The sequence below is a fragment of the Harpia harpyja genome, chromosome 18 (genome assembly GCF_026419915.1).
Source record: "Harpia harpyja isolate bHarHar1 chromosome 18, bHarHar1 primary haplotype, whole genome shotgun sequence".
Lineage (NCBI taxonomy): Eukaryota > Metazoa > Chordata > Aves > Accipitriformes > Accipitridae > Harpia > Harpia harpyja.
In genome coordinates, this window is record NC_068957.1 from 1891580 (window position 1) to 1919294 (window position 27715).

Genomic DNA, 27715 nt, shown 5'->3' on the forward strand with positions numbered 1-27715 from the left:
GCTTAAATCTTTAAGTTGCCAGTTACCTCACTGGATGTAATCACAAGGGGTTTATGCAAATTAAGTTTCTAAGGATGACTATGTGTAAATATCTAACACAGATAATTTCTTCTATTTTGTTTTGAGATTAACAGTACAGCAGACAAAGGCATAGAGAGGCAGTTTGATTTTAGGACTTCTCAGATAAATCTATGGTGTTTAACACCTACAAACCCAGTGACACTACAAACATACCTGAAGCATCGTTCTGTAACAACCCAATGTTTATTATTTAAGCCCATACTCCCGAAGTACACAGAACCTACTGGGAAACAGGAAGCCTAGCTCGCTCTCAGCTGAAAGCTGACTGGCACTTTGTAGATCAAAACCTTAAAATTTCCAAAAGTATTTTAAGCATCCAGAGATAAAGACAGATAGATGTGTACTAGTATGTCCAAGGGTTCTGAAAATGGCAAGGGCGGTCTTATGTACATAATTTAAAATACTCCTAAAATCTGGCCTTTCGTTCTTACACATGAGTTTATAGAAGATGCAGCAAAAAATAAGCAGTGTGGCTAAAACATGTCACTACGTGCTCTTTTAAGTGTTTCCTGCCTTCTCTCCTTCTCCCATTCCTTCCTTCCTTCCCTCCCTCCTCCTTATCCCCGCTTTCATTTGCTCTCACTCCCACTCTGGCTTTCATCTGCAATTTTGTGCAGAAGTGTATTAGTAGATGTCTTGCTATGCTAGCTCTGGAGGAGGAGAAAAGAATCATTTACATATCAGGTTTACAACATGATGGATATATTTCATACCAATGTTTTTACATCAAAAAGATGCAAATTTAGAGAAAGGAGGCACATTCTTCCACAATGCAATAAAAATGGAAGAGACAATTTGAAAGGCAGCAGGGAAATTTACAAATAAGCTGAAGGCAGAAAGCAAGCAAGCAAGCAAGCCCAAAACTATATTAAAAAGCCAATATATATTTAAGACAATATAAACGCTGGAAGTAATTCAACATTTGAAAATGCACAGTGTATGTACGGGTGGATGAGTACATGAGAAAGACACACAAAGATAGAAACCAAAGATTCTCCTACTACTGAAATCAAAGAGATTTTTCACATTAATTCACAAGGAGTAGGTTTATAGTTTCAGGTCAGACATCTTCACTTTGGAAAGACATTTTTGTGTTAATTTGAGAACAGTATTATACATTTTTCTCACTTGCTGCTGGTTTACATATCCTTATTAACCATTCTTAATCAATGTCATCAGGAATTCAAAGGAAGTTTGAGTTAGCCTAAGGGTCAGGTATGTACAATCAGTTTCCTATTAAAACAACAAAACTGCAGTAGCTCACGTATAATTTCTGGCCTTCATCCTTCCAATGAAGCTGAAGATTTTAGACATTCACCAAACTCAGTCCTCCCTTTAACTGAAACACAGAATCAGAAAACAGAGTTATCCTAACAATAAAAAAAGCAAACCATATCCAATTAAAACTTCATGCAAGTCTGGTCTCCCACCTGGCATTTTGACTTTTTTTTTTTTTTTTTTAAGGATTCCATGCACATCATCATTACTCTTTTTAATATAACACTGATAACGTCATTATTACCAAGTCACTAGCAAACAGAGGCAAGTTTTGCCCTTCTAAAAAGGGATGAGTCTCGGTCAAATCAAAAACCTGTTGATCAACGTTCTTATCTCTTTTCAGTAATTCAGTATTTGACAGATGCTAATAATCTGAATTAATATTTGAGACACTGATTTTTGTTACTGAAATTTCTTTTGTTCTTCTCATATAAATTGCATCCAACCTGCTCTTACTTTCCACCCTCAAAAACTACACAAAAACCTCAAAAATCTTATACTGAGTTGTACTTTACTTTAAACATTAGCTTACTAAACAGAAAGATACGAAAACATGAGCCACAGTAGCAAAGTCCATCTCTAGGCAAGGACATGTACTACATCAAAAGCCTACGCTTATGTAAGTATCAAAGTAAAACATTACTATTTCATTAAAAGGTTTAGAAACGTATTCAGCTTATAGATATTCTAATATGCTTTCATGAAAAGTTTCTTCCAACAAGTCAGTATTTCCAGACCAAAAAAAAAAAAATCACTCAAATTATTTTTGTAAATACCTGAACCTTTCTAATATATTTTATTAAATATCAATGAGAATTAAATGTGCACAGTCCTGAGATACTAGCTGGCATGTTCCTAATGCTCAAAATACACTGAAGACTTATGACTCATACAAAAACAACAAAACAATCTAAGAATAATTTATTGTCTACTGTTTGAATTAAACTAGAGCATGAACAATGCAGAATGTTTGGGGATTTCTTAATGGAAAGTTTCCTCATGAGAATGTGTTGACACTGACACTTCAGTAGATGGAACCTGACCCAACTCGAAATGTGTGTGCTGTGTGTGTATATGAGTGTGTACTTAATACAACGATTACAGATAACATGAAGAGTCTTCTCAAAATTTGAGTACTAGAGGTCCAACTCTTTCTCAAAAACTGAAATCTCAGTAGGATGTTGCAATATGAGCTGATGCTAAGCCATTTACCTCTACTGGTCCTGTGGTCTCACCAGTGCTGAAGAGAGGTGAATAATCACTTCCCTCAACTTGCTGACAACACTCTAATGCAGGTGAGAATGCCATTGGACTTTACAACAAGAGCACAATGCTGGCTCATGTTCAGCTTGGTGTCCACCAGGACTCCCAGGTCCTTTTCTGCAAAGCTGCTTGCCAGCCACTTGGCCCCCAGCATGTTCTCGTGCATGAGGCTGCTCCTTTCCAGGGACAGATCTTTGCATTTCCCCATGTTGAACTTCCTGAGGTTCCCCTCTGTCCACTTCTCCAGCCTGTTGAGGCCCCTCTGAATGGCAGCACAGCTATCTGGTTTATCAGCCACTCCTCCTAGATCTGTATCATTCACAAACCTGCTGAGTATGTGCTCTAAGTCATCAGTGACAATACTGAACAGCACTGACCCCAATATCAATCCTTAAGGTACTCCACTACTGGCTTGCCTCCAAGTGGACTTTGTGCTGCTGATCCCAACCCTTTCAGACCAGCAGCTCAGCCAGTTTTAAATCAACCTCACTGCCCATTTACCCAGTCCATATTTCATCAGTTTGTCTATGAAATGGTCTGGCTGAGAGTGTAAAAAGCCTCTCCAAAGTCAAGATAAACAACATTCACCGCTCTCCTTCATCCCCTGGGCTAATCATTTCATCATAGAAGGCTACCAGGTTGGTCAAGGTTATTTTCCCCCTCATATATCCATGCTGACTACACCCAATTACCTTCTTATCCTTAATATGTTTGGAAATGGTTTCCAAGAAGATTTGCTATGTTACCTTCCCAAGGGACTGAAGTGAGGCTGACCAGCCTGTACTTCCCCAGATGCTCCTCCTTGCCCTTCTTGAAGAGCCCTGCACCCTTTGCTTGCCAACCTGGTTCACCAATTCATCCACAAGCAACAGGAAGAAGCATTCTTTACCCTCAAGAAGCTTAAAAGCAAGGCAAACTAGAAAGTGGTGCTAGCATTGCGTATTACCCACAGACACTGAGTGGTTTGGTCATAGTCACTCAAGAGTCTGCAGCAGAGCCACAAACAGACTCTTCAGACATTGTTTTGAAGGGCAGGGATTTGTCCATAAAAGCAGTCTCCTTCTCCCAAAATGCAGCTGAAGCACAAGCAGTACTTTGCAGACTTAAGATTTTAAAAGGATTCCTGTTTTGTTTTTGAAAATACACATACCCGAACTGATGGTGATATGGAGTTACAAATAACATCCACTCACCTTCTTGGAACAGTACCAGATGCCTAATGATTTTATATCTTATATATTTTATATTCCCCATAGGAATCTGATAGCTGTGGATACAGATGAGATGAGATACAGGTTCAGGCAAGTATGACAAGATCTTATTTTCATTAGTGCTGAGACATTCCACCCTCCTGGACTTTCATGTGGGTGGTGGACACTTAGCTACTCCATAAATCAGAAGGGCATTGCTCAGTTTCTTAAGTTCTTTTATTACAGTTTCTTTCTTTAGGCTACTTGAGAAAGATGTTGAATACATAGCCAAGTAGCACTAAAACAGTCTATTGTCATAACCTCCTGATATACAACTTGCCACTAGTGCAACTGGTAGACATTCATCAAAGATGTGGTATGTTGCACTTGTTCCCTTATGTGAAATGAACTTTCAATCAGCTTTACAAACAAGTGGGTTTTTTGTCCTAAACTACAGTAAAATCTGGCTTTTCAACTTTCTTTAAAATCAACATTTATGTTTGACTATGTGAACATATTGTTCCAAACTGGCAAGAACTGCTCATTTACATCTTTTAACATCAACAGAATGCTAATCTATAGTAAACAGTCTCTATTACAAAGAAGAACGTGCTGTTAATTAGTAAGAGAAACCCTCAGTTCTCTGCTAGCCTGAGTGGGATGAACCACAGATTTCTATAAAGAGGATGGATTACAATTGCATCCTATCAAACAGAGCATCTCCAAACAAACAGTTATGCTGCAAGATTTCTGAAACCTAATTTTGGCCACAAACCATTTGGGAGTAGGGTGGAGGGGGTTTAGAGCAATCTGTTATTTGAAATAAATAGCTCTGAAAGTGCTTACAGCTCCTCAAAGTAAAATATCCTGGGGCCAAATCCTACTGTCCTGAGTAGAAGTAGGAATCAGTAAGAGCAGACCAGCCTTGTTCCTCATCAGATTTAACTCTAAAATGGGTTTTGGAACAGAAGAGGGAAGGGGGAGGGCAGACCAGCTCTTCACCTTCTCCAGATCAGCTCTTAACTTCAGAACTGCTGAGTAAATTTTTTAGGATTTGTCACACACAGCATGTACCAAAGCCAAATGACTTAAATGTATTTGAAATTCTATCAGAATTATGAAAGAGTAAGGCTTTTAAATTCTAGATTACAGCTCACTGCATTAAGGGGAGTTCACCTCTTAAATAATCCTGTGTCATTTTTCACCCAGGTCATTTTTCCAGATTCCAGATTTGCAATCAGTGAGGACATCTTCTAAACTCCAGTATAACGAGGACAAAAACCCCAAATCAAAATCCTCTCCAGACAAGCCACGTCTGAGAGCAAATATCAAAGAAGAGGGGAAAATAAAAACCCTTCGTTAACATGAGAGCTTCTGTTTTGTAGCTGATTTTGTTAATGCCTGTGATGTTAGCAAAACCAAGCCTGCCCCTCAGTAAAAAAATATGCCTTTGATTTCACTCTCTTTTGGGAATATTTGGGTGAAGAAAAAAAAAAACTCTCACTGAACAAATTCATAAGATATAAACTACACTTGTTGCAGTTCTTGTTTTTCTTTTAAGCCTGAGGATAAGCCCTGCCACCACAATGTTACTGGAAAATTGATTCGATTTTCTTCAATTATCTCTTCAAGAAAACAAAGAATCACTAACTGGCAGTCAGCTAAGCAACTCTCCCCCACCCCTTGATAAAGACAACAACAGTGCACACACGTTTCTGACTTACACAACTTCGGATATAGATGACCTGTGCTGTAAACTTTGTGACACACACTGTTATTCCTACGCTCCCTGGCTTCACAAACAAACAAAGCTTCTGAGCCTCATCTATGCCTGGAGAACCCGAGGAGAAAACTGTCTTACGAATGACACAGGTGACAAGGGAATCATAGTTCTTGCTTCTTCAGAAATTTTGACTGAGTGAGAACAACTACTGAATCCCAATGAGGCTCAAGTTCAAAGAAGTTCCTGTACCTACACTTCTGGCCTCAACAGACTATGAAAACTTTGCTAAACTAAACACAACAGACACTGAAACTAAGCAGCTAGAGGGGTCCCTCTCATCCACTATTGCACTGATAATAGTGCTGATTATTATTTTCTCTTTGATAATGACATCCCTAGTAACCTACTGTTTTCACAAGTGGAAACTGAGAGGTAAAAAACTGCAGAAAGCACAAGAGGAGTATCAGAAAGACCACGAAAAGAGCATTTTTCAAAGCACGCCTGGACTTGTTTCATAAAAAAAAAAAAAAAAAAAAAGATCCACCATGAAATACTCTTGCATTACCTGAAAATGAAAATAATAAAAGAATGGCAACTATGAAATTTCCAAGCAAATATATCCTTGTTTTATCTCATTTATAAGAGTTGTTAGCAGTTTGGAGATTTCCTACCGCTTTATTATACATATATATATTTATATATTTAGCCTCATTTGTGCAAAGTAAAACCAACGCAAACATGTATTTTTAATCTCTATTGTATTACTAAAACAGTAAATTTAAATCTGTTGCTCGCACTCTTTCAAAAATCCACTGGCCCATGGAAGGCAAAAAGGTCAGATTTTGGCTAATGCAAAACAACACAGCTGATAAAAATCGGTGAAGTTGTGTTGTCTTGCACTGATCTAATCATCTGGCTGCAGATTTTGAAATCCAATTGGAGTCTTAAGTAAATCAGATTCACAGATACTCAGCAGTAGCAGCCTGGTCCTGCAAGCCTGTAGCTGAAGAACTCTTCATGTCTTCAGCAACAGTTCCATGCAGAAAGCATGCAGGACCAAGCCCTAAATTTGTTGGCAGGTGGTAAGTCAGTATTTCTTTCACATAAGGTTCAGTGCCGAGAGGTGCTAGTGGCATTCCAACCGTAAGCGGATTAAGGACATCCAGCGTTAGTGGAACCTAACTTACCAAGGAAAGAGCAAGCCTAACACACTTTTTTAACTAGGCTTGTAATTATTTTTAAACCAACCATACAATGGTGTGTTTCTATTTTCATAGCCTGTAATATTATGTCACAGAAAAATGACAGATCTATTGTGAGTAACATATATAAGTAATATTTTCTAACAAAGTGATGGATGTAATATTAATATACGTAATTGTTTTAAAAAGTAGAACACATGTAAAATTACAAACAAAAAACCCTGCTCAAGTATATAGCTTGCTTGCAATTACCATTAATGCTGTATGTATTTTTAAACAAGCTATAATACTGTGATGATGCTGTAAACTTACTTCTGTAGGCAAAAAATGTTCTATTTAAAAATGTCAAGATGAAGGATGTAAATGTTCTTAAAGTGCTATCAACTAAAAATATGAATTTTCACAGAATATTCTAAAGGATTCTGTTACATGCTACAAATATATTTTACAAACGCATTTATGGATCATACACACTAGTCTATGTGAGAACAAACAGTACTATTTTATTACAAAATAAATAAATAAGCAGTGAATATCCATGCCCAGAAGCTGGAAAATGTTTCTTTTTTAAGGTACCCTGATCAATTCTATAGGTAGTTTGAAAGATAGAGGACCTAATACCTTACTGACAGAAGGTATACACTCCCCCTCATTTCCCAGCTTCCCCCCATACAGATCATGCTGCTGTCAGTGCAGGCTAAGATCTTCAGAATCAGTTGTGGAGGAAAAAGGAACAGTTAGCTAGTTGCATAAAAACAATGCAAATGTAGCATTCATAAGATTAATATATGTATTCACAAAATTTAAAAACATATTTTAAACACAGTGGCATTTAGAATACCAACTCTTGCAGGCAGTTAACAATTTGCACGTAGTGTCTACGTTAGCTCTTATTGAGTAGAGACAATAAAAAGTCATTCTCTGAAAATCATACTGAATGGTAATAAAATTACAATTTGAAGAATGCAAGTATATTTCAAAATGCTTTAAAAATACATAGCTGGAAGCACTCCAGCTCTTGCTGGAGTATGCATGTATGATTTGGAATAACTGCACTGAAAGCTACAATTCAGGTTTTTACTGAAGAAGAGTCTGGGCGCTGTGTCAGCTAACAATTTCGCAGAGGAACATGATCCCTTCCAGCAGCAAAACCTTGTCCTCAGTGCCACCAGTCTAAAATTTTTGTCAAGCTCCCAATATGAATAAAGGGGTCCAGTTCCTCTTCTTGGAAGCTGATCAAACCGGCTCTGTTAAAAAAACAAACAAACAAAAAAAAAAAAACCCAAAACCACCAAACCCCCCCCCCCCCCCCAAAAACCCTGACTCTTGCCACACAACAAAGCCATGACTGGGGAGATGGATTTACAGAAAGGCAGCGGCCCCAATGGGGCCTGAAGCATTTCAGTTTTTAGTATAGCTTCAGAGAAAAGATTCAAGATTAATGTAAGGACTACTGGACCAGTGGGACCAGATCCCACCTGGCTTTAAGTGACCCTGTTCAAGCAGGGGGTTGCACTAGATGACCTCCAGAAGCCCCTTCCAACCTCCGCCATTCTGTGATTACATACTTTGCAAGTAGCTGGAAATCAGTATTCAAACGCGTTTATCTTTGTTCCTAGTTCACATCCAGGCAAGATAATTGCACTAAAACTTCATTCCCATTTAAACATGTGCTAGTAGCCTATTGTGAATGAGCAGTTTATCCTAGAGGAGAAACGAATACAAAGTCCCATGGCCCAACAGATGGTTAGAAACAAGACTAAGGAATGACTGAGCCTTGAAGCCAGGTTAATTTTTTTTATAGAGAAAGCTAGGGCAAATGAAATTAGAAATTACATTGCTGCAGTCCACAGGAAACTGATTTTAATGAAAACTTGAGGAATGTAATTTTATCCAAAGGGTCAGTTATAAAGTATAACATCATGAAACCAGTTATCAGCATACACATATTATAAAACAATGCATACACGAAACCCCTTCTGTATTTGTACAAAGTTCAGAGCAATAAACTCTACATGACAAATCATTCAGAAGATTAAATAATGCAACTATGTGTAGCATGAAAGCTAGAAAGCAAAAGCGCCAAAGTACTTTTAATAGGCAGATTGATTTGTTTCAGTACTACAGTTGCTTATCATATGAATCACCTTTGATCCACCTCGCTCCTTTTATGCCCCAGCAAGCACAAACAAGGGAGCAGATGAATAAATATTTCTTGATCATAGTTTGAGAGTGTTTCTTTGGATCAAAAGAAAAATCTACTACTGAGGAAGGCAGGGGCGGGGGGAGCTCCTGTGAGGGGAAAAGAGAAAAGACATTATCTACTTTTTTTTTTCCCTACGTCCTTCACGTCAGAATTTTTGGATCTCTAGTCTCAAACACTGCAGGATTATAAAATAAATTAGAGACTCAGATCATTCATTCCATTGTACATCCCTAATAGCTGCTACAAGAAAGCAGAAGAGAAACACTCAGATCTCAGACATTCTTGATAAAAAAAGTGAAAGAACTGTACTGAGCAGTAGGAAAACGCGTGCAGCAGACATAAGCAAAATAGGCTTTGATTTTTCAGAGGAGCTATCTGAATTGTCTTTGTAACATTTATGCAAACAAACAAGAACCATACAGCCACTGTGCTGTGCAAGTATGAATACTATTTTACAGACAAATATTGTCAGATGCCTAACCCAAATAGCTCATAGTTCAACGTATTTACATAAAGGCTTGGCAAGAGTTGCAAAGAAGTATTTCAGTATTTCTAGAAAGCATTTATGTACTGAAAGCAAAAATATCAAAATGTCGTCTTTTACTTATGAAAACAATCAATCTATATTTAGAGTCCTGGAAGTCACTTTCTGTGTTTTTTGTAAGGGCTGAAAGCTGTGTTCATTGGCAATAACAACAAAATGACATTTTCAAAGGATTCAGCTCCTGATCACCACTTCTATATTTGACAGCCCTTATGAGACTTCACATGGAATAATGGGCAGCCTTTGCCTAGTGTTAGGCAGATTGCTAGAGCCTTCAAAAGACTCAAGAGAAACAGGGAGTGTAGTCCAAAGCAAATAAGGAACAGAGATGGAGTATCTAAAAAGAAAAGGGTTGTAAGACTGGAAGCTAGGAGATTTACAGGATGTAAACATTTCTAAGGATTATAGAGTAATGGTAAGAAACAAGCAGCAGTTTATTCATTATATAGGCAGCTATGTAACCTGCAGTGACAATTCAAAGATTCAAGCCAAGCTTAGGGGAATATTTTCAATGGATTATCAAACCTGCTGTTTACAAGAAACTAGAAGAAACTGCCGATGAAGCAGTGAGGACAGCTAGCTTTGAACAACTTAGGGCTGCATTATGTTCTCACTTGGGGCTTGGCCTACTCAGGACCACCTCCCAGTGCAATCATTCAAGGTAGGTTTTTAAGCACCAAAAGGCAGATACTCGCTAACATAGGTGGACCTATCTACCTCTATATCCTAGCATTTCTTTTCAGGTTTTCCATTGATTTGCGGGAAGTGAAAATAAGAGGCTAAACAGCCCTCAAGCACTCTTATAAACAATATATAGCAAGCATACAAAAGAAAATAACTACATGGATATATTCTTGTCCCAAAATGGGAAAATATAATGCAACAGTAAAACTTAATCCTATTCGCTTTGTAACAAAAATTCAGTAAAAGTTCATAGATAAGGATATTCCTTCAAGATTTCCACAACCTTCAGAGATCTAAATGCACAGAAGTCAGGAAACTAGAGACTGATGAGAGTCAGTAACTTCATGACTCACACAAGTCCAACGGCCACAAGGTCACTGCAAGACCAATGCAATGAGCTCTTGCTGTCAGCAATAATCAGAAAGGTGGGCTGCATTTGTGCCCACAGATCAGCATGTATCTTTTGAGGCTACAATGAAGATGATTTCATTGTCTAACCCACTGAGATCCCCAGCATAAAGGCATTTTATTTGCATGTGTACTGAATACCAACTTTTCACCCAGATACATTCTTTGAAAGATAGTGACTTTGCTATCCCGAAAAATCACAGAAAATTACAAATTCCAAAGTATAGTCAAAAAACAGTCAAAAACATTATTTGGCATCTTATTCCAATTTTAATCTATGTTGTTTTTTCTCTTCCTAGACACCTATCCTATATAGGTTCTATAATTAATTTATTATAATTTCTTGTCCTGTTGGCATCCTCAGTCTTGCTGATTAATTTCTGTTATAGTCTCATTATTTCAGTTCTATAAATACCCCATTTCATTTTACTCCTTTCTATAGTTACTTTGCAACCTTCTTTTTCTCCTCCACCCGGGGCTCTCACTTTCAATTTAACACGAGACAGTGGGCGAAGATTGAGCTGAAATCCAGTAATTACACCTTCCTGCCCCGAAAAACGGAATAATTTATTTTTCTTATGGATGGAAGCAGCTGTGAGCTGTTCTGAAATCCCACAAGCAATCCCCCAAAACCCAATACTTATTACTTGTCAGATTAATAATAGAAAGTGTTGACTTCCGTAATTTGAAAAACTTATATAGTTCTATTACAACGTATTGAAACATTTGCATTTAGGAAGAATGAAGAGTTGAATCGTAACCCAGATGCCAGTATGCTGGGCATATCTGGTTCCACCTGCAGGAATATTAAACCACCACCCAATTCATCACTGACAAAACAGGTTATATCCACAATCGCTGGCACTCAGTATGTGACTGCCCGCAGAAGACTCTCCCAGTTCTTTATGTCCTTGAGTTATGTTTACTACTTTCAGGCCTTACGTTTTCTGACCTTTCAGCTTTTGCCATAAGTTCTTGGGATCCTCTGAAGGTTTGGGAAAGCTTCTGAGTGCTTCTCCTATAAGTGTAAGCACATCCTGAAATAAAAAGGAAACATGGAAATTACTTGGTTTTGTATTCCGGTCATTTCTCATGTCCTGTATCACAGGTCTACCATTGGCAGCTACAACCAGTCCCCCAAAAACAACTAGGTAGGCAGCACTCATCGCAAAGTTTTGCTGGATTTTTGAAGCATCCTGCTTAAAAACTTTGTTGAACAGTGTGGCCAGTGATCTGCCTCATAAAGCAGGTTTCTTCCCTAAGGAGGGGAAGGAAAAAGCAGCTGGCCTTTTCAGGGAAGCTGGGAGAAAAACAAGAGGAAAAAGAAGTGAAACCTCACCTGAGACTGAAGTTCTCAAATCTTAGGTATGGAGTGAATGAGAGTCAAAAATCAGGAGACTGGCATTATTAGGTAAAAAAAGAACGTGTGGTACAAATTCCCACCCTGCTCACAAACACAGAAAGATAGACCTCAGGGCTTCAGCAAGCACTACTTATCCACTCCTCAGAAACAACCTGCTTTCAGTCTGACTCCCTTTCAAAAAGTGAGAGAAGAGGTCTTCCTTCAGGAAGAAGATCATCCTGAGGAATAGCCACAGAAGACCCAAGGAATTCTCTAAGTTTCAGCTTACACGGCCTACCACCTGTTCCAGAAGTATCTCCTAACAATGAAGGTTGAATCTTTGTGACAGCACACAGAGACAGAAGAAATCCCAGTGTATCTGAGAGGCCTTAGCCTCCATAACACATTGCAGTGTCCTATTCTGAGACTCCTACACCGAAGGATGACTAAGGAAGACTAGTATGGGCATAGTTACCTACTGTCACATCATTTTGTTGTTTACGATTTTGTCTTGGGCAGCCCATCAGAAAAACTGTGGAGAAATAATCAAGATTACCCAAAACAATTCTAGGGCATCCTGGGAAAGACCTTCAGCTTATATAAATCAGGCAGCTCAAATGACTTGATCAGTATGTTAGTCCCAAGCATTTTATTAATGCTATGGAGACAAATTCTATTTTGACTTGCACTGCATTCAGGTCAATCTGATCTCATTGCCATAAATCAGAGGGAAATCTGGCTTACAGATTCTTTAGTTACAATATGTATAAAATGTACGACAACTTTTTTTAAACAACATTTGCTTACTCTGGAGTAAATCTGTTCTTCCAATTTCTCTTGGATTAAAGCACTTTCCATTAGAATCTTCTTTCGTCTGAGAAAGGTAATCTTGGCTAGCTCTGCTTCCTTCTTCCAACAGCCAGGGCACACTGAAGATTGGTGGATTTGAGCTTCTGTCACCTGAAACATGAGACTTTGATGCAATGAGCAATGTCCGTCCTAGCAAGATGGCCACTCCATTAAGAACAATCAATAAAAATACAGATATAGATACTGTCTAAAGACAAAAATCTGCTTTTGTAGGCAGTTGTGAATTATTTCACAATCTTTGTCACAGTATCATCTTAATAAGCCTGCCTGAATGTTTTCAGACTAAATACATTTGCTTTTCCCCAGGTATTACCCCTTCCAGCACTGATAACTTAGTTTCATTGAAATTATCTACTTGTATCTCAGAACCATAGCACTGATCTGTAATATACTATTTCTTCCTGTAATAGGCAAAGTCTCCCTGATGCTTGAGGTTGCATGGACATTACTGACATCTTCCACAGAAACTATAACAGTAAAAAAAAAAAAAAAAAAAAAAAAAAGAAGTCATGTGATTGCCAAGCAACACATTGGTGACCAGCCAATACCAACTGTGAGGATACAGTTATACTGGCAAAAAATTTGTTTTAATTAGTATAACTCATTTGACCCTGGGTGGATGCTCAGTACACATTACAATTTTGCCAATGTAAATCTATACATATTTTGCTAGTGTTAGTATTAGAGCACCACCAGCTGTTAGTTACTCTTGCTCAATGAGTACCTGATGTTCCAGAAGTCAGCCTGTGCATGCTAACCAGTCTTCCACAATAGCAAATGCACTAATTCCTGAAGGCTTGATTGAGTTAAATTAACATGTTTTACCCCATGTTTCCAATACTTGATCATCACAATTCAATAACAGCAATTGTTAATTCAGCAGTAATTCCACCATATATAACTGCTTGTCTGCAATGTAGCTATAGGAACAGCAGCATTCCTATGCTGACAGTATACATAAGGCCTTAAATAGCAACCACAGAGGTTATAATTATCTTAAGAATTTTAAGAGGTTATGATTATCCTCATGAATTCTAAGAGGTAAATAAACTCTGAAGCAATGAGTTCAAATACCTATATGCCGCTCTGAGTCAGAATACAAACAAAATTGTAGAATTTTCTTTTAAGATAAACAGTACTACTTATTAATTCCTATGTTAGTTTATCCACCATGAAATCTTAAGCCTATTTAATAGCACTACGCAAATCCCAGTATTTGTGCATTTATGAAATATCAATAATATTATCTGATTTAATTTACACAGATTCCATCTGGTTACATAAATGCAGTAAGTTGCTACAAAAGCAGTGGAATCAATCCTAGAAAGTCATATCTCAAGCCCCTCTGTCTTCTTCTTCCTTGATTTCTTCTCCCCTACATAAAAATGTTATTACGTGGAGGTAAAGACAGAAGCAAATAGACATAGGAGTCAAAGTCACTTTTCTTAGAAAATGTATTACCACACTGTAAGTCAAATAAAGAGGCAGTAAAAATTCTACAAAATTTGGATGGTGGGTTGGTTAACATTAATACAATGAAAGAACGCAGATTGCTGAAATTTCAAAACAATTTAAACAAACAGGAAGCCTGAAATAACCATCATGCCAGAACTGACTTTAAAAATATTAGTCCCTGCTCACCTGCCACAAGCTTTGCAGAAGAATATGTTATCACTTTTACTATGCTATATGGCAATAAACTAAAGCCAGCAAATGTGATAGAGATAAAACAAAACAAATTACTAATTACTATTCAAAGCTCATTTTTTGCTTTATCAGAAATACTTTCCCAGACGCAGACATTCTGTACCAATTTCAGACAAAGTATAGACATTTGCCAAGGCCCAGATTTACGGGTAAAGGCATCTGTAGGTAATGGTCACTACTCAAATCCATGTAACCACATAATTCAAATCCATCTGCAAGCAGAAAGCAAGAACACAAGTATCATTGGCCAAAAAAAATATCAGTCTTGAGACTCTTAGATGCAGAGCTGAAGGGAAGAGCTGTGTCAGAATGCCTATCCTATCGTGGGAAAAAACCACCGGGCTGGTGAAAAAGAAAAGCACTTTGAATTGTGTAAAGATGATACAGATGCTTCTTAATAAAGGAACTGATGCAACCAAGATTCTATCGGACATGTTTTAATTCTTAATATTACCTAATGTCTAAAAGCTGGGAGCAGGGGGGAGGTTTTGCCTTTGGAATACTTTTAATACTGGAGTCACAAAGATTCCACAATCAAATAGTATGCAGAATACTTCTATAAGTAACAGCTGCAAACGTAACCAGAAAACAAGGCTTTTTTCTTCAGTTGATCCAGGGCTTATTGTGGACTGCAATAACTGACCATCCCAGCCTCGCTCAATCACACAAATCATTATTTTATCACCAGACAGTATTTTATAATGATTTGATTATTTACTAGCAACAGTTCTGCAGTAGTGTCTAACAAAAAAAAAATGAGAAAGGTAAACCTTGAGATATCAAGGAAAAAATCTTTCAGAGGCCTGAGCGTGACATCAGTAAGGTCTGCCTGATTTGATCCTTATCTTACGGCTTTTTTTTCCAGTGGTTCTCCCAAAAGCATAGACAAAATCTAAATTCTTTTCTTCCTTGCAGTACCTGTTTAACAGTCTCTCTGATATTTTTCAGGCGGATTCTGTTCATTAGCTGATCAGGAATAATGCAGTTCAAGTCACTTGTCTCCAGTTTCTTTGCTGTGAATCCATGCCGCAGCTTTCCTGACTTGCCACCATTTGCCTGCTTAGAGATCAGCTGCTGACGCATCTTGCTTATCTTAACGGTGCAAAAAGACTGGAGAGCATCCAGTTCTCCATCTAATAATTCAGTAATTTCTGTCAGGCATAAATCAACAAAACAGAAGTGTCAATTACTGTAACAGGGAAAGAGAAGAATTACTGGTCTTGTATCTGTGCGACCTCATATTATCTATTTAATAAAAAACAAACCCAATGTCAAGCCTAGAGGCAATGACTGTAATAAGAGCAGTGAAGAATTTAAATAAAAATCTGGATAGCTGTAGGAACTTCAACAATAAATGTCCCTATGAATAGTCTCCAAAGAGGGGAGGGGATAAGAACCCTAAAGAATTAGACTACTTAATGATACAGCACAAATATATTATGACATTAAATAAACTGAGTTTCAATGACTGCCTAATACAGGTTTAGCTTCTTCCCACCTGAAACCACAACTTGCTAAAACAAAATGGATTAACATTTAAAGAGAGCTACTCATCTAGTAACTCAAGAGCAATTCACAAGACACTGAAAAATTACAGGCAGTGTCTACTTCTAACTCCGGAAAACACCTCAAATATATTCTATAACCTATAGTTTTTTTCCTCCTAGGATATGCAATTATGTTAGAAAATACTTTCACCTAAAGCTTCAATGATCATTTCCTAAATTCTTTATATGACCTTGTTTAAACAATATCTTTCACTCTTTCTTCTTCTCTTATCCTTCCAAGTGGCATGTAATAATAAATAAAAACTGAGAGATTATACTTCAGATGGGCAGGTAAGGATGGATTTACAACTTCACTCAATGCATTTTCCACAGGCTTAAACACAATCAATACAGTATTTCATGAGCATCAGCATATAACGATGCTGTGTAGTACTACATGGCCTTAAGAGATACCACTGTTTTCAACTATTTAAACAGGGGAGAGTAACTCTCTACCTTTATTACACAGATTTTGCTTTTATGTAACTACTGAAGCCCAACAAAACACTTTAATGTGTGTAATTAAAGGAGAAACGAGGAGAAGACAAAACATTACAGTAAGCATTACCAGAAGTCTTGTGAATACCTTTGCATATAGCTAATGCTAACACAGTGTTCCCTTCTCAGGACTCCACTCTGACAGCCAAAAAAAGTCAGACAACTGATAATGACTACAGAGGTAAGGTATGGTCAGTTTGTTTTAACTCAAAGTATTCAGAAACAAATTACACTGCCTATTTAGCTGGGAAGTATGATTATATCATTTAAACAATCCCTCCATATTGTCCGTTTCACTCATTTTCAGTGATTAAGTTCAGTTTTACTTCTTCTAGACAGGCACTGCAAATTTCACTGCGTATTTCAGGGTGCTTGTCTGACAACTAGTGCATTGGCATTCCAGTCCTGTGGGGTACCTTGGCATAACCACAACACAAATCCTTAAAACACTGCACAATATGAACGTAAAGCTTTGCTTAAATATGCTGTGACTAATTTAGTCTCAAGTACACAATACAGAGCTGTGGAATTTTGCAAGAAAACTGAGTATCTCTTCAGAAATGCAGCCAATCTGTATAAAGGATAAGTGGATCTACAGTTAAGACCAGGCAAAGCAAGAATTAGTGAGCTTTGCTTTATGGTCAACAAAGAAAAGATGTGATTTAAGTGCAACTACCACAGTTCAGATCAAGCATAATAAAGCAATTTATTCCTCCTTAGAAGATGATGTATCAAATTGACTAAAGACAAAGACATAGTGATAGTTTATAGACAGATGAATAAGAATTAACAATACTTTAGAATGCAATTTACTGAAAAATTTTTCTTGGGTAGGATCATAAACATTTGAGTGGAAACCACTATTTCAGTCATCAGGTCATTTTCCTTAGAATTCCAATGTAGAATCCCTGTAAATCATGTGCGACTACTGGGTTTAATCACAGTAATAAAATAGTGGCATATTCATATATGCTGCACATAGAATGAATAAAAAGATTTAAAAGTTACTGGGGGGGGGGGGGAGAAACCCTAGAACAAAGCATTTACACATACTAAGTTGAGTACTCAAATGCATAAGTAAAACACATGGGGTATGCTGAACATTTTGTAACAATTTAATACCAGCCTAATTGATTCACTTAAGTTTCTCCTGACATATAGAAGCACATTTTAATTAAGAACTGGTTTCTAATAGTGCATGAATTGTGTGCCGCCATACACCCACCCATTTGCTCATTTGCACCTACAGACATTAGAAGAAACACTAGCAAAGAGAACAGCAATTTTTACACCTGAATGCACAACCAATTTCAAAAAGTTACTTGTTTAATATTAATTCATGTTTAACAGTAAATAAGCTCAGGAAGAATAAAAATTATCAAGTATCAAGGACTATCATTTTACTGAAAGAAGAACAAAAAATGATGACAAAAGTCAGCACACAGTTAAATTCTGAAAAGTTAATCTTTTAACTGCACAATGACTATTTACACTTTCAGATTTTCTTCTAGGTATACAAGGTTCACCTGTCCTTCAGCTGAAAGAAAAGAGATGCATACAAGAGGATCTATGCACTTGCTTTGGTGGTTGGTTTTATTTCTTTTGTCTTTCTTGTATTCCCTCCTTTCCATCTTTGAACTAGACATGCTCGAACGCTCAATCTCCATTTGTGGTGGCAGACTTAAATGTCACTGCACGTCTGCCTACAGAGAATCCCTGCCAGTGCCCATTACTGTTCCAGAAGTACATTTTGCTGATGCTTGGTTGCCCTGAATCCTGCATTCCCACATCCTCTTTGTTGGAGAGGAATAAGGCAGGAACAGGTGACAAGAGCAACAAAACCAGACACCAGAACAGACATCAAGTCAAAGCCACGTATCATATAGCACCAAGGTCACAACACGCAGAATATTTAGAAGGTAAAGCACAACAAACTGGACCAAGAAGCTGCTCTGATTACAGAAGCACTCAGCGTGTACCAGTGGAGATAAGCTAATCTCCATGTCTACATTCTAAACCCCGCTGTGTGGTTTATAACTAAGTGACCTAAATAGATTTTTCTTTCTGTATGCAACTACATCTTTAAGTATGACATTTTAAATCTGTATGAGTGGAGGGAGAAAAACAAAGAAAATCTTTATTGAGTTTCCTTTCCCTTGATGTCTAACTTCGATTTAATAGGAAAAATAGGCAGGCATTTTGTTGTTGTTATGCCTTACTAATGCTCTATTTTAAGAGGAAAAAAAAAAAGTAAAACAGACAAATTGTGAAAGGCAGTAACCGATAACTACTCTTCAGAAAGATTTTAACTTTGCATCTCATGATAACATTTTCAGAATTATCTAAATCACATTTGTACAATTGAGTGCAGTAGTTCAGATTAACATGCCAACAGCCCGATCAGCAAATACAGTGTTTGAAAGATTTGTGCAGAGAACACAGAACTAATATAAACAGTCTGAAATATCAGGCTATTTATTACAAATACGAATTTAAAGCAAGTAAAAGTTCCTGCAGCATGGTGAAGGATACTCTCAGTTTCCACCAACATTAGTGAGAAGAGACAACAGTAAGAACCTTGCAGAATCCATGTCTTTTGGAAGAAACTCATTCTTTCCCAGTTCCACAAAGGCATTAATGAACTCAAACTTTCTTTACAAGCAGGGGTTTCCATTTATATGTTGCTGGTTGGAATTTCCCCATCTAGCCTACATTAATACTATTTTACTACAGAATCAGCAGAGAAGTCTGGAATCTCAGGGCCTAACTAGGTCTGCAGGAATCCCACAACCTGTGCATGTTATCAAGCAGTATGTTTTGGTGCTGAAAACAGCTCAGGAACAGGAAAGAGAGCCAGTATAGACTATCGGATACCTGCTCCCTTCTCCAAACAGAGCAGTAGGATGTTTTCTCAAGTCTCATAGACTACTACTACTTTTAATAAATATTTCTAATACGCTACTACTACTATTTGGTAAGTCAATAATTAAATGCTGGGACATATGAAAATTTGTTCACAAAGTGAATATAAACTAGATCTACTCAGAAATACTCTGGACAAGCTGGAAAAAAATCTGATGCAGAAAAATAAACACTTACACTTCCCTGAGTGCACACATGTCAACAGGCACATGCCAGCACCTTTCACCTTACCACCACAAACCACAGGTATTTATTTGCCTTTTACACTTTTGGACTTCCCATCATTGATACCACTATCATAATAACAATAATGGTTAAATTGGTAAAACTGACTGAACTGTAACTGTCTGATGCTGCTCAAACATTTCTATGCCTCTAAGTAACATACAATAACAACCAAAACTGTCTTGGTTTTGCCAGCAATAGTGCCATGGTAACAGTGTGGAAAAATAAACGAGCAAAACATTTAATGTAGACATGTTACAAACAAAGGTGAGAGCAAACTTCTGAATACAGTACAAGTCAGAGCATTAAAAAGCCCCATTTGAACTTTCAGATACATCTAAGTTGAAGAACTCCAGTTTCCTGTAGTAAATTTTAAAGATGACTACTGGTCTTTGGAATAATCTATACGGAATTGGGGACTTATAGTCATTTTGTGATGCATTTGTCCAATAACAGCTAGTTGCTACAACACTGTGGGGTAGAGGGCCAAAGAAGAGGAAGACAGAAAGACAACTATGACAAAAATTTCTCACTTCTCCTGAGGCCAGCATCTAGGTTTTAATTCTTTTAGCCCACAAAGAAAACTATGAAAAATAAGAATCACATGCCAGGGCATTCCCATATGCAAACCAGGATTCCCCCCACCACCACCACATTTAACCCTATCAGTAGTAAGATAATAAAAAGAATTTTTGTTTTATTACCTGAAGACAAATTCAAAAGTACCATGCATGCTCAGTGCATATATCACTCATTCTGCCAAATTTACTGAGGGGACTAACTTTGCAGCAATCTATTTCCAGCTGAGCTCATCTTCTGTTGTATTTTAAAAAAACATATCTCCAAGTTGATAAAATAACAAGAGGTTTGGGGGCTACCAAGCACTGAATTACTGTGCCAAAGAGAAGCAGGCATTTTTAGATGTCAAGTACACAAAAGTTGCTGTGCTTATTTTGTTTATATGTTAATATTCCACAATAAAAAATGCAGTACACAGCTAAGTATGATTGATGCTGATCAATTTGGGGATAACTTGTCAATCACATGACAGTGCACTGTGTTTGCATGAACCTTATTTTGTGCTCTTCATATTGATAGTGGTTGGAAGCACGGTAACAATGTACCTGAAAAGCACTTAGCTGCTAAGATGACAAGCAGTATGACAGGCAGACAGAAGACAATGCATCACTTCATACATCAGCACAAGCTAATGAAACAGAACTTGCTACTCAAGACTGAGTGATCACTCTGAATCTCCTTGCCCATCAAAGTCCATAAACCAAAGGCAGAATATTCCCTTGTGCAGAACTATAAAAACCTGAAACTGCTTAAGAGGATCCTATGTGTAACTTTCCCTTGAAAGCTCTGCAGAGGTGGAAAACTTCCTCAATGTTATACTGCTGTTTATCATTCATTCAATGAATCTGAACTCATCAGGTCCTTCTCAACTTCTCTATGAATCACACGGTCACAAGATTGTAATGTATTTTAGGAAGACTATCTCAGAGGAGCTCACCAGGAGAAGCCTCTCTACTATGATAGAGATGATCTACATTAACTGTCTTCTCACTTGACTACATGGCAGTCTTGGAAAACCAGTAATAGAAAGATAAATGCTGAAGATGAGTCAGGAACTCATAACATTGACTCACCACCGTTGTGAATGAGCTATACAATTAAGAATAGCCTAAAAATGATCTTAGGTCATGTTTTCCTACGATATATGGATGGTTTGAGGATACTTGTATGCAACTGCAGTGCCATGAAGTACCTAGGCAGAAGAATCTCCCTGGTTAATCACTCTTACCGGTGACCTACAAAACTTCTGAGTTTGTTCACTTTTCATGTACATACAGACTGAAGAAGATTCCCCTTCTGCTTCAATTATTTTTCACTCAACTACAGCTTTCTTGCTCTTTTTTTTAAATTAAAAATAGTATCTCTGACCCACTTTTTAGAAAGACTTAAGCAGGACTTGCATCCCACCATCTGCTCTCACAGTTGCTTGCGTAACCAGTACATGCAAACAGCATCCTTCCTTCCTCCCTTCCCTGCTACTCCTCCCTACACTAGACCATTGTGTTGGTTAAAGCTGCTCTATTGTTCTTGCCAAAATTGGTGCCCTGCCGCCTCCCTCAGCTTGGGAAAGGAACTAAAATATGGCAAACAAGTAATTAATTAATTAACACAACTGATTAACAGGGGGAAAAACACTTCACACAATAAATCCGAAGTCATGTTTATTTTGAAGGGAAAAAACCCTCACTCCTAGTACCTGTACAGCTGGAGAGAAAAAGAGAAAAACTAAACAGCCCAGTTAAATTTTGAGGATTACAGTAAAATTTAAAATGTGGATACATTTTTTTTAATGTATTTATCCAGATCTTGTGATAATGCATCACTAGGATAACATCACTATGTCAGGAGCATCAAAGCCATGTGTGTTATGGGAGACAAACTGCTTTCCGAGAAAGCGTAAAAGAGAAACTTCATACTTAATTACCTGGCTAATTAAGCCAGGCTAATTACCTGTCTTAACTTTAATAGCTTGCATATAAAATTTAAGTCTAGTTAAAAGTTTACATCCCCTTTCAAAAGAAATAAGAATGATAACCTCTACTAAAGTTACTGAACTCACCAGCATGAGTTTTGATGACAGATTTGTCTTGCTTAATGCCAGCTTCTTTATTTTTTAGATCAACCCCTTTTCCCATGACATCTCTTTCTATAGCTGCAGAATCCACTACTTCAGACTGCTCATCTACAATGAAAAAAAGGTAGCTTTGAACACACATTGTAAAGAAAGCAGGACTGCAGAAAAACAAAGTGGGAAGCAAATTATCCTCCACTTGAATGTGACAGTTTTCCCTGTTAAGGGAAAAGAAACCCCTAGCCACAGGACTATGCAGATGGTACCAGTGATTTCAGGGTGAAATGCTGAGCAAGCTTCTGTCCACAAAGTATCTCATATTGCTCATTTCTAATCACCCCATTGAACGACAACATGGGACACACTGAGAAAAATTAAGAGGCTCTTGCTTAGAGCTTGTTGACACACTCAATTTTATCTGTAATGCTAACTTGACTTCAGTCTACCTCCTCCCTCATTCAGCCCCATCACTTATTTTCAGCCCTCCATAGGTTCTTCATTTGTGGCAGCACCAGTACTCTTGGGACCTCAGGCCAACTGTCTCAAGGCATTGATCCAAGTGAAAAATAAAGTGGGACAGGGGAAATAAAAAAAAAAAAAAAAAAAAAATCTGCATCAGCTCCCTGTTCTCCAGCTTGTTCCAGTACAACTCCAGTCTGCTGAAAATGAGGAAGCAGCAAAGATGTGAAAGCAAATAGATGGGAAAAGACAAAAGACTTAAGAGGTCTGAAAAGTCAGTGCCATCGACAGCAAGATGCATATGGCGTGGTCGCAGTTCAAAATACTGAGCAGTCAGGAAGCACCTGACCTCTCTACTCTTTTCAGGGAGCTAATAGCAAATTCAGGGGGCTTATACAATTAAATAATGTGTCCCTATGGGGACACCAGCATGACGGGTTTTCTATAGTTTTTATTATTTAAGTATGCTGTTCTCAGTAACATATAGACCACAGAAAGCAATCAATTTCCCAAAATTTCCCTAGTTTCTCATTTAACTGGTAGCATTCAGAAGACTCCATAAATTTATGAAACATTAACCTTGTAAAGATAAAAAATGGTAACACTTATTAAAAAAAAAAACAAAACTCTACACACACAGCAAGGATTCCTCCTAGCATGTACTCCTTGATGCCAGAAATAAGGATTTTAATGGCTAGACATGGAATAATTTAAAAAAAAACTTGTTGTATCTCCAGAAAAAAAAGGTTTATTAAAACCTATCATTTGTAAAAGCCAAAAAATTTAAGCAAAACTGTTAAATCTACTAGACACTGTTCAATTATATCAATGTAGCATGAACTGACACCAAGGCAATGATCACACCTTTACTCAGATTTTTGAAGCACTGATATCTAATGCTATATTCTGTGCTACGATAAACAGGGTTTACATTCACATATACACATCTGACAGCAAATTTTGTCCTGCATTGTTAGGATTTCATGCCTAAACAGTATTTTAGAAGGATTCTAAATTATAATGGTGCTGGTTATTACTGCAGAGTGAAAAAACCAACCCACAGTAAAACATTGGATGGATGAGGGACAGGAGGAACATCTCTACTGGACTTGTCTAGAGTAGAAAAAGAAACAGCTTGCCAATTTTCAAGTACAGACAAGGTTAATTATATATTGCTATATGCCAGCTGATCAAGTTGAACTGAGTAGAATCAGATTACAAGAGTAACAGCTAATAGACATTAAAAGACATCTTAAGTCTACACTACTTTTAAAAATATATATATGTGTTGTAGCTGATCTTTAAAGCTATAATGTTTATATATGCTGACAAGCTCCCAAACTAAGAGATTTAAAAAAATATGCATCTCTTCAACTACTCACAATACTTACCAGACCAAACTTGGAGAAAAGGAGAATGTAGAAGAATGACAGAGAACCCTACAGAGACAGAAGAAAACCTAACAAGACATTAAGGCAGTTAGCTTATGTCCTGCTGCCTGCTTTTTTATCACTCATCTGCTGCAACTTTAAGGCATTATCTAGCCCTCTTAAGTATTTCAAGTCCTGGAACATTCCCTATGCCCTTGGAAAAATTATTTTACAGCCCAGCTATTTTTCATACATGGTACTTCAGTTAAGGTATCTTGCAGAATTTTTTTTAACATGCCAACAGAATTTCAGCATCACAAGATTACTAGGGAAAGGTTTCCATGGCCAAATCACACCCTTCTGCCCATAGCTGTCATCAAATCCTGAGAGCATAAAACACAGACCTAGTCAGCATACCGAGGTTCTGTTGCTCTGCACAGCAAAAACACTGTACGCAATTTTTACATTTTTATTTTTGCTGATTCAAGGGTCCACTGCACCAATTTAAAGCTATGAAAGACAGGTCTCAAGCATGGTAAGCTCTGCATACCTGCATGATTTTGGCCTGCCAACTGTGGCATGCTTTCCAATGTATCTGACACAGCAGACCCCTCTAAATTCTCTGTGGAACAATACGATTCAGATGGTTCGCTCTCTTGCTGCCAGCAGGCTTCTTCCTCCTCGCTGAAGGGCTCAAAAGTATCTTCTGAATAGTCCAAGCCAGAGCTACTGTAACTCTGGCTCAATTCCATCTGCCACTTTTCATAATTATCAGAGCTATCTGCTGAGGCTGTCATCATGGTGCAGTACTGCAAATAAAAACAAAAGCATGTAACAGGTTCAATTATACAGGAAGAATGACTGGATTGCTTATAGCAACAGGGACACATGGAGGACTATTACAGCTCAGATCACACCCAATTTAGCTACCACAACAGGTGGACAAAACAACTACTTAATCAGTGCAGTGGATCAAGGCAACACCCTTCAAAGCACTACAGCTGATCAAAGTAGTACGCATTAAGATCCACTGGGTAAGCACACAATCACAGTTATCACTGAACATTAGCAATGAATTCTGAGCAGCATTCTTCCCAAATTTGTAGCCAATTACAGTAACACTTAGATAAAATCATTCATGAAAACAAACAAAAAAATTTTAAAATGGTATTTTTTTTGCCTTCAGATTATTATCAGCCTCTCACCACTCAGAAACCCAAAACCTCCTTGTTCTGCTTAGATTTTGTCTAGAAAATTAAGAAGAAAACATAACAAGCATCAGCCAGCTGATGCTTTCAAATAAGGAGTCATGCTCCCAACGTGAAAAAGAGAAATAAAGTTCTCCAGATTCAAGCTCCAGAAACAGAAGAGACCTCAGATAGTTACCCATCACATAACACATTTATTTTAAAGCTTTATTTTACCCTTTTTTATTAGAATGATGCAATACCCCCTCTTCCTTTGTATTTAAGGACCTAAGTAACTTTGTCCTGAGTAATTTTGCTCCAATTTCTTCCCTACTCTCATAAAGTAAGGAGAGTAAATGTATGGGCAACATCCCTCTGGAAAGATGCTTGCAGGAGTAAGTCATGGCTCCTTCATCAGAAAGATGGGAACCCCAACGTGGTAACAGTAGGTAGACAAAGGCACTTTCTGTCATGCCAGAAATTCACGTATGCCACTGTACTTGGTGTTTGTTACTGGGGTTTAGGCAACTTTGTTTTAAAGGTGCTGACTTTGGCCATTTCACTGCTGAATATGCTATGCTGTCTGTTTTATATGCCACATTACTGCCAAAGTCTTTCTGCACACTGTGTGAAGACCCTGTGCCCCTAAAACAAATTCAGGACTTCTTTCCCAAGGCTAAACTTCCAAAACTAACCTGTAGTGCCAAATTTCTAGGTCCAAAGGTTTTCCTTTTAACATGGTCCCAAAAATTAAAGAACTGTTCTAATCTAAACTTCAACCATTAATAAACACTAAGTAATTCTTTTGTTCATTACACCACCACTAATTCAGGCTGGAGATTGGTTATTAAGATCAGGTCTACTGGAGAAAAACAATAGGAAATGCAAACAGAGAGTCAGTTAGCTCTCCAGCCCACAGCTGACCTAAGAAATTGCAGCTGCACAAGCAGCACATGGATCATTAAGGAGTGAGAAGATGAATTTCAGCGAGTAACGTGACTGGCTGAACTAGGAATGCTTCATCATATCAGATACAACTGAGATTAGCTAATTTTCACAGTGAAAAATAGGTATTTGTTACATCATCAGCAGATAAATAACTTCGAAGCCATAAGTATACTTACAAATAGCAAATAAAACATGTTTACAGCCAACTTTAAAGTTGCAGCTGCTAACATACAGCTTTTATTCCTCACAAGGCTGAGGTAATATCTGCCTTAACAGACTGGCAGAAAGCAAGCTTAGCGCTTCAGTAAGGGTTCTGAAAAACAGAAGCCACAGAACTGTGTGAATTGCTTTTCTAAGAGTCACTTTGTCTTACAGACATGGCGACAAAACCTTCACTCACCACTAAGAAGAGGTTGCTGTGATACACTGTCACTGAAAATGGTAAGCGCATTAGAAGAAAACCTGAGGGAACCAAGCTCTGTCCTCACAGGAGGCAAAAATGTGATTGCAACACACCACACCCGTGAAAAAAACATGAAAAACGTGGTGGAAACGTATTTCCACCAAGTACCAGCCAATTAAGAAACTCTTCTCCATGCAATTCTAGTTAAAACCCAAGAGCAACAGAGGTGGGGTGGCGGTTTGTTGTTTTTCATTTCATAATCTTGCATTTCCAGGCTGAAAACACGGGTTTTTCAAAGCTGTTTAACGCACGCTTTGACAAATTCCCTTTCAGAAAACCCTAACACGAACCAGATGCTCTCAGCGCACTGCGAGCACCCTCAGGCCTTCCTGCCACCTCACAGGCTTGGTCCCAGGGACGAGCCACCCCCCAGGCACATTAACCTGCTCAGCCGTGACAGAGAGTTTTGCTCCCAAGGCGAGTCACTCGTCTCACAGAAGGGGCCCAGATCCCTACCTGGCCTCCTCCGGCTCCTTGCCCCCCCCGAAGCCCCGCTGACAGCCGGCACCCTCCCCTCCGGGCGCGCTTTCCCGCCGGGCAAAGGCGGCGCCCACCTCTCCTCACACCGCCGCCACAGACGGGGCTCCTTACCCAGGCCCACCAGCGCATCGAGAACCGGCCACCTGCCGCACCGACCCCGCTTCAGCACTGAGCGGTGCCCCGGGGCGTTGCGCTACGAGCCGCGGCGGCACGGAGGGGGCCCTTGAGCCCCGAGCCCCAGCTGAGGGGACCGGCCCCGCTGGCAGGCCCGGGCCGCGCAGACCACCCTCACAGGGCGGGCGCGGCGCCTCACGCTCCCCGCGGGGTGCGGGGGCTCCGGCCGAGGGGAGCGGAGAGACCGAGACCGGGCTCCGGGCCCCGGCGACCGTCCCGCCGCGTCTGAGGCCGGGGCGGGGCGGGAAGGCCGGTTCCCTTCGCGCACGGCTCCGCCCCGTCTCGCCGCGGCGG

At 38.6% G+C, this 27715-nt stretch overlaps 1 protein-coding gene across 2 annotated transcripts; it reads right to left on the reverse strand.

The window, feature by feature from the left end:
* Positions 1–16: 16 nt before the first annotated feature.
* Positions 17–27647, reverse strand: C18H8orf48 (chromosome 18 C8orf48 homolog). Of its 2 annotated transcripts, none has more exons than XM_052813493.1 (7): positions 27359–27647; positions 24720–24978; positions 22329–22451; positions 15417–15649; positions 12729–12881; positions 11532–11616; positions 17–1420 (listed from the first exon to the last, which is right to left on the reverse strand). In XM_052813493.1, the coding sequence occupies exons 1-7, from the start codon at positions 27374–27376 to the stop codon at positions 1362–1364; spliced, it is 930 nt and encodes a 309-aa protein (XP_052669453.1). In that variant the 5' UTR covers positions 27377–27647; the 3' UTR covers positions 17–1361. The 2 variants fall into 2 exon arrangements, with proteins under 2 accessions (XP_052669453.1, XP_052669454.1); XM_052813494.1 differs by having other exon boundaries at positions 11522–11616.
* Between the last annotated feature and the right edge of the window lie 68 nt (positions 27648–27715).